Here is a 7,538-nt window from a genome sequence, read left to right on the forward strand (position 1 = left end):
TACAGGGCGGTGCGTTAATTCGCTTCGGGCACCTTTCGCTCCTAGAACTGTCAATTCGCGAAAACATTTGTGTGATATACAAATTATGTAGCTCTTGTGTACAAACCGACAGCGCCCCACTATTCGGACTAAATGAGAGAACAGCATGGTATCATTAAAATTAAGTTTAGAAGCTTAACAAAATATATCTATTCACTCGAATAAGTTATAAGTTAGGTAACCTATTTTGCTAGTTAGGTGTCGGTTTGCACACAAAGGCTACATAATTTGTAGATTACACAAATGTTTTTACGAATTGACAGTTCTAGGAGCGAAAGGTGCCAAAAGTGCAGAGTCACTCCAGCATCCCCTTAAGCCCGTATCAGACTACGGATTGAGATTGGGATTAGATCGAAATTTGACCAATTAGAGTAAAAGTTACTGAACGTGAGATTAGTGCACATTAATAAATTAAAAACATCAGATTGTTGTCTTAACAATCTGGATATTTAGTTCAATGCTTAAAATTAAGATCCACAGCAAATGCAATTGAGTGAATTATTTATGTTTGCGGCAGCCCATGACGTGAACGTTTAATTCAAGTAACTTTATTTTGCTTAATTCAACAGCATTTTTTTCGTGTAAGCTTTACTGCGCTCGGTCAAATTTCACTCTAATCCCAATCTTAATTCGCAGTTTGGTACGGGCTTAAGGCCGGAATTCATAGTCGATTCTTATTTCAAAATCATCTGAAGTGTTGCCTTAAGTGGCTAATACGGCTCTGCGATTGGTCGAAAACACATTAAGAGTATACTTAAGATGATTTTAAGTATAAGAACGGACTAAGAATACCGGCCTAAATATTACCCGGGCCGAATTAACGCACCGTACTGTACGCAAACAACTGCGAACGCGCGCATACACGGGCCCGTTTTATCGACGACAGTCGGCAAGGCAGAAATTAGCGCCCACGCGCGTTAACGGCGGTGAAGGCCTGGTTTACAATGTTGTTCCCTGCGTCTAGAAACATTCTATTTTACGTGAGCAAATAAAACAAATTGTCGGTAAAATGCACGATGTATAACTTATCACAACTTGGATAGAATTTTCGAACGTACGTATCGGCTATAGAAAATAGAATGTTTCTAGACGAGAAGAGCACAGTGTAGCCCGGGCTGAATCGTCGGCCACTTTCACGAGTTCCATTCGAACGAAGAACTCATTTCCGTTTTGAAATTCGTGTCTTGTGAGAGCGACATGAACGCTTGGGAAAACGGCTTGTTATAGTCGCCGAAAGGACGAGACAACTTTTCGGGGAAGCTGCTCAAATGCGAGCTAAGTGATTAGAAGAGACATTTCTGTAAACGGCGCTTTACGTGCGTCCGCATTTCATTTATCCCCGGGGTCTCGTCGAGATTCGTTGACGAGCCTAATCCCTCCGGCTCGTTTAGATTTACTTTTGCGGGATACATACCTCTCCGTGCGTGTCCCTCCTTCCGTCCGGCGTGTTCTCAGGTAGGAAATAGAGCCGCAGGGACGCCAGGGGCTGATTCGGCCCGCGACTGTCCATCCACAGTAGCTGAAGCTCGCCGATGCTGACGAGATCGGCATCGCTCCACAATTTCGTCAGGAAGAAACTGCCGAGACGAAGGACGCGGCCGTTACTTATCCTTACCGCCTTGTAAAACGTGTAAGGGCCGTGGCTGAAGCAAGCACCGCCCAGTAACTGAAAGGAGCAGAGAGGAATTCGTCAGCATTCGTGTTTAAGCCCATTATCTTCCGCCGCGAGCATTCCGATGTACGCCCGGTGAAAAAAAAGAGAGAGAGAGAGAGGAACGAAACAACAGAGGAAAAAGAATAAATTTCTTACACAAAGAAAATACATTCTCTCCATATAATTTCCCGCAACGTCGCTCTTAATAACAACGCTCCCGCGTGCGCATGCCATTTAATAATTATTCTCGTACCGTCATTAATATTATAATTAACATATATTAATATTTAATGAGAAATGCGTTTGAATATTAGAATGTATTATGGTGCAATATTAATCGGATGATAAACAGGCCCGGGGGTATATATCCGTTAAAATACGACGAGTCAATGCGACAAAGAGCATCGAAAATTCGGTTGCGAGGTCAATTTCGAGGGATATTCGATTAAAAGGCCTTTCTTTCCCTTCCTTTCCCCCGATCTCGTTCGGCTCGGCTCTTAAACTGCCACCCCTCCGTGCTGCGCGCGCGAGAAAGAGAGAGAGAGGGAGAATAATTATAATCATTGTTTATTTAACGTTCTAGAACAAGTTCCCTGAAGCGTGTAGACGATATTACAGAAAATTAACAATGCACGTATGAAATATAGAAGGGAAGAATAATAAGGAATTAATGAGTGTACTAGTATAATAACAAAGTAGAAAAAAAAGACTAGTGGAGAAAGAATGAGGACGAAAATTAGAATTATTATTTATTTCTCTCAAACGAATCTCCTGAAGCGTGCAGACAATATTACGAAAAATTAACGATGCACATACGAAATGGGGAGAAGAATAACAAGGAATTAATGAGTGTACTAATATAACAAAGTAAAAAATACTAGTGGAGCGAGAGCGAGATCGAAAACAGAAGCGAGAAAGAGAGAGAGGGGGGGGGGGAGAGAAAGAGAGAGAGAGAACGGTGGAGGAGAAGGGATCGCGGAAAGGCGAGGGTACGGCTCCCCAGAGGGTATTTGCAGCACACCGCGGAGAGCACGGGAGACACGTGCAATCCGCTCGCGCGACACTCGCACGCGTACGCACGCAGCGCACGTGACGCGAGATAAACTCGGACGCGTTCGCCGAGCGGGGAGGAGATCTTCGCGCTGGCGGGCGACAACACCGGCGGGTTTCCGCGGTTGTTCGGAACACGCGTGCCGATTATTAGAGCCGATAGAACGGAACCGATGCGCGGACCGCGTAAATAATAAATGACGAACACGCGCGCGCGCGCGCGCGAAGAATTAATCGACCGCTTCCGGCCGGACCTGTCCGATAGGAACCGACCCTCGACAGGACGGAGGAACGCGACAATTAATTCGCGTTGCTCGCGCGGGGGAGGGGGAAGAAACGACAGAAATGATAAAAGCATAAACGGAGCTTCGAACGGCGAGGTGCGTGACGTCGATTTTACGTCGCTGCGTGTTCTCTCTCTCTCTCTCTCCCCTCTCCCCGTTGCCCCAGAAAAACTATTTATTATTCAATGAGAAAAATGTTTATTATCCGGCTGCTGAAAAAAATTCCGCAAACGAAAGAGCAAACGAACCGTGCACGCGGCGCGTACAGTCCGCCGCATAATTCCCGACGGACGGCTGTCTACTCCCCGGTAGCCCCGGCGACTCGCCACCCCGAGTCCCACGGCGCCTCTTCCCTCCTCGTTAAGATTCGACCGAGCGGAGGAGTATCCACGCCGATTCCGAACGCGGGAGAAAGTCCTGCGAACGGGGTGGGGGGGACGCAGCGTCTTCCGTGCGCGCGCGAGATACGCGTCGTCAATTGCCGGAAATCACTTCGCAATTATCGTGGCCGCCGGCTCGCTTCCGATGCCGAAACCGCGGGGCATTCTAACGGACGGAACGACACGATCGCGCCGCGGGTCTCAATGGACCCACGAGCGAAACGAACGCCGCGTTTCTCTCGCCTCTCCCTTTTCTTTCCTGCTCCCTCGCCACGGTTACGGACGTCGAGAGTGTATCGCGACTCATCGGCGCGGGCACGAGATCGGCCCCCGTCCGCGTAATCGAGAATATACACACTCGGCGCCGCGCGCTCGAACGCCACGAGCCGAAGGGCGGAAAAACACGACGGGCTCTCACACCCACTCCGCGCTCGCAGCGCGGACTGTACGGGCGTCTGCTGCTTTGCAGCGGAGACTTGTCCATTACTCCCTTTGCTTTATTTATCCGGGCGAAATTTCAAATGGATCGGATTTGGACGTAAAAGAGACAGCCGCGCGAAAGATCGATACGCCGAAATATTCTCGCGGGAAAAAAAGAAAAAAAAATACAAATGCCCCACATTTCCGAGCCGGGGTCGATCCTCCCCCCGCGATTTATCGGCTCTGCGTCGTGACGTAACGCGAGATCCGGCTGTTCCGGAGGGCGAGGGGGGAGGGGGGGGGGAAAGCGATGTATCGATTTCGTGGAGAAAGATGATTCCGAAAGGCACGTCTCGAATAACAAAGTCCTTTAATTGCCGACTAAGTGAATCCGATATTGGGTCACGTTCGGTCGCGCGCGCATCGGCCGATCGAGACTCTCGAACGCGGAACCGGCTTCGTCCGGGTCGCGCTCGTTACCGCGCGAGTCGACGAGCGCGCGCGTATAGTAGCGCTCGCGCTGTCAATCGCGCGCTCGCGTTACATAATTGAATCAATAATGGCGATCGCCGGAGCCGCGCGGCTGAGCACCACTGCCATAACTATTTCCAATGTTTTAAGAGTACAGTCTAGGCAAAGAGTTCCGGCCGCCCGCCGCGCGGAGATCGCGGACGGTATTTATAGCGGTTAATCTCGTTGCTCTCCGCCGCCGCGCGCTGCACCGCACGCGAAACTTACCGCCATTGATATCGCGATTGCATCTACGACGCTCTTTTATCTACGCGGGCAAGTGCACTGGCGCGAGACACGGGCGGGTGCGTGCGTGCGTGCGCGCGCGCGCAGGCGCGACGCGCGCGCACGTGGTCGCCGAAAATTTTTCCAATCTCGCTCCGCGCTGCCGTTTATTATTTATCGGAACGTACCAATTACACGCCCCCGATCGGGAGTCGCCAAATATTTTTCACCACGCACGGACGCACAATGGCCGCGCATGCATTATTCATCGGGCGACGTTATGTACGTGCGCTCTTTCCTTCGCAAAAACACTTCCATGTAAATAAATATCTGTCGCGGCGCTGCTCAGCGACGCTCTCCAGCAATTCGCTCGTTGTCAATTATTTCTCGATGCCGGAGGAGCGGGAGAGCGAGAGAGCGAGAGAATCAGAGTCGGAATCATTTATTACACGCTCTTTGAAAATTTTTGTGTATGTAAATTTTGGTGTATGTTACAATACCCACAACTTTTCAATAATTGGAGCACTATTGCAACAGCACATTCCTGAGACCAAATCGAGTAAAAAAAGTCCCGCACTTACTTTTCCCTCCGATAAACCGTTATCGAGATATAATAAGCTAAACATTGAAAAAGTTATAAATTTTCTCTTGAATATCTCAAAGAGTATTGGGCAAATGAAAAAATGTTTCGGACAAAGTTGTTCATATTAATTAGTAGAATAAGATAGTATAATAAACAATAGGGGGGGGTTCCATTTAAAAAACCGCCGCGCGGATTGTTTAAAAATAACGAGAAACGACACACACCGGCGGAACCGGACGTTTACGTCGCGTTAACAAACGGGAATGCGAGCACCCTCCCGTTTCTGCAATTGCCCGTTTGAGGTGTTTGCCCTTGGCAGCGGGACGACGCGGCTGCTAATCGCGCGAGCGAAACAAAGCGAACGGAGAGAGTACACACGCGAGTGCCATCCTCCGCGGCGACGTGCGTAACGCAAATGCTTCGAGAAGCCCACGGCACGCCTGCTTCCGTCCCTCGATTCACGCGGAGCATCGCGTTTCAGTGTCCGTTGGGAATCGAGTAAACGGAGTCTGCCGATATTTAAAAAAAAAAAGAAACGTAAGAAAGTCTGTACGTTGCAACGCGCACGCCAACGAGGTCGCTTCTCGCGCCTGTTTCTCTATTTGATTCCGGTCCCGTTGCTCCGCGTGAACGGAGGGATTATTGATATCGCGCGTAAAAAAAAGAGGTACCGCGTAAACCGAGGGACGAGTGTATACGACGCCAAGAGATAATTGTTATCTTTCCTAATGCATTATCCGTTTCCCCGTCGGGGATACTGCAACATTACGCTTGAAACTTCTGCAGCTTTATATAATGATCGTTGTCTGTTTTCCTTTTGCAATAGAAACGCTCGGAACTCGAGAACGACTGGGGGGAGGGAGGGAAGAGCGCGGGAGACGCGCGGGGGGAGGTCGACGAGAATCGGAAGGAGAGAGAAAGAGAAAGAGAGAGGAAGAGAGGGGAGGGGAACGAAGGGGAGAGAGAGAGAGAAAGAGAGAGAACGCGTAACGTAATATTTTAAGCCCATTGAGTTGCAAAGAGACGCGTGGTGTGAGAATAAAAATGATATTGATATCGATCGAATCCGAATTGACTGGATTCAAGGAGAGTACAAAATGCCGCGTAACACTTTAAGATCGGTAAAATAATAACCTGCGCAGTTCGCGTTCCCTCTCGCGGGGTTTCCGTGCCTTAAGCCCAATCCACAACGTGCTTTAAAGATATTCTAGTCCTGGTCAATAAATGCGTTCAACGAATTTGCGCAAGTTGACAAATACATCGTACAATCGTACTACACTGTCGATCAATTTTTCAGGCGTCGCGATTTGTTTGCTTAAAACAGAACGTTTCCAGGGAGCACGTTGTAGGTTAGGCTTTACGTCTCGCTCGCGTTCGCCCCGGGCCGAGTAAATAAATACAAATGCGCGCGAAAGAAAGATCCGAGGCAACGGGGAAGCTAATCAGGCCCGGTTAATCGAATGAGAACAACGCGAACGTTATATAAATATTCAACGGTCCGTTGATCGCCCGTCGGCGCGGAAGATACGAAAATGCTGAGCATCCTCGGCTGTATCGCAAGAAACTCGCGACACACGGCGCGCATTCGTTTCAATCGGACGCGAGAAAAAGACGCGAACGGCAGGCGGGGAATGAAGGGAGGCGACGGGCGGGATCGCGGCGCAGCGCGAAATTTATAAGTGTACACGATCGGAGTAACGCGAATAAATCGTCCCGGGATCGTTAATGGTTCTTATGTAACGCGGCGTCGCCCGGCGTAACGCGCGTTGTGAATCGAGAGGCGTATCGCAATAATCGTCGCGTTACGCACGGACGTGAGCGTCGGAACGGCGTCAAAATATTTTCATCGGCGGAAAAACGCGACCGGCCGAGGAGCGTGCGACGAAAGAGAGAGAGAGAGAGAAAAGAAAAATAGAATCGCGCACGACGAGCAGCTGCAGATTGCGATCCGCGAACTCGAGGAGCCTCGCTCGTCGTCACGATCGAAAAATTTCGCTGAACGTAAAATATTTAACGTCCCACGTCGACTGACATTTGAGACGGTCGCGATTGCGCGAAACGGCGCTCGCATTATGTAATTAACCTTTCCCGTTCGCGACGCGCGCGCGAATCGAATAGGTGCGATCTCCCGCGTCCCCTCCTCCCCGCGCGGAAAGGGACGCGACGCTACGCGCCGCGCCGTGGAAAAACGTGGCCGCGCGCGTCCGAGAGATCGAGAGGAAAAAAAAGGACGGGATATAGGGCAATGCACCCCATCCCCGGCTCACCCCCCGTCATTGTATACCCCGGCCGCATGTAATCGCATATATACGAAGCTATCCCGTAAGCCCTCCGCGCAGTACGACGTCCCTCTCACTCTCTCTCTCTCTCTCTCTCTCTCTCTCTCTCTCTCT

At 49.9% G+C, this 7,538-nt stretch overlaps 1 protein-coding gene across 2 annotated transcripts in view; it reads right to left on the reverse strand.

Moving 5' to 3' along the window:
* The window catches only part of LOC105566394 (mediator of RNA polymerase II transcription subunit 13-like), a 165,672-nt gene that overhangs the window by 132,590 nt on the left and 25,544 nt on the right, over positions 1 to 7,538 (reverse strand). For both annotated transcript variants that reach the window (XM_012020348.1, XM_012020347.1), the window contains exon 2: positions 1,454 to 1,705. In XM_012020348.1, the coding sequence (XP_011875738.1) occupies positions 1,454 to 1,705 (252 nt within the window). The remainder of the gene's footprint in view (positions 1 to 1,453; positions 1,706 to 7,538) is intronic.

Source organism: Vollenhovia emeryi, unplaced genomic scaffold, assembly GCF_000949405.1.
Source record: "Vollenhovia emeryi isolate VEMERY1.0 unplaced genomic scaffold, V.emery_V1.0 DF939145.1, whole genome shotgun sequence".
Lineage (NCBI taxonomy): Eukaryota > Metazoa > Arthropoda > Insecta > Hymenoptera > Formicidae > Vollenhovia > Vollenhovia emeryi.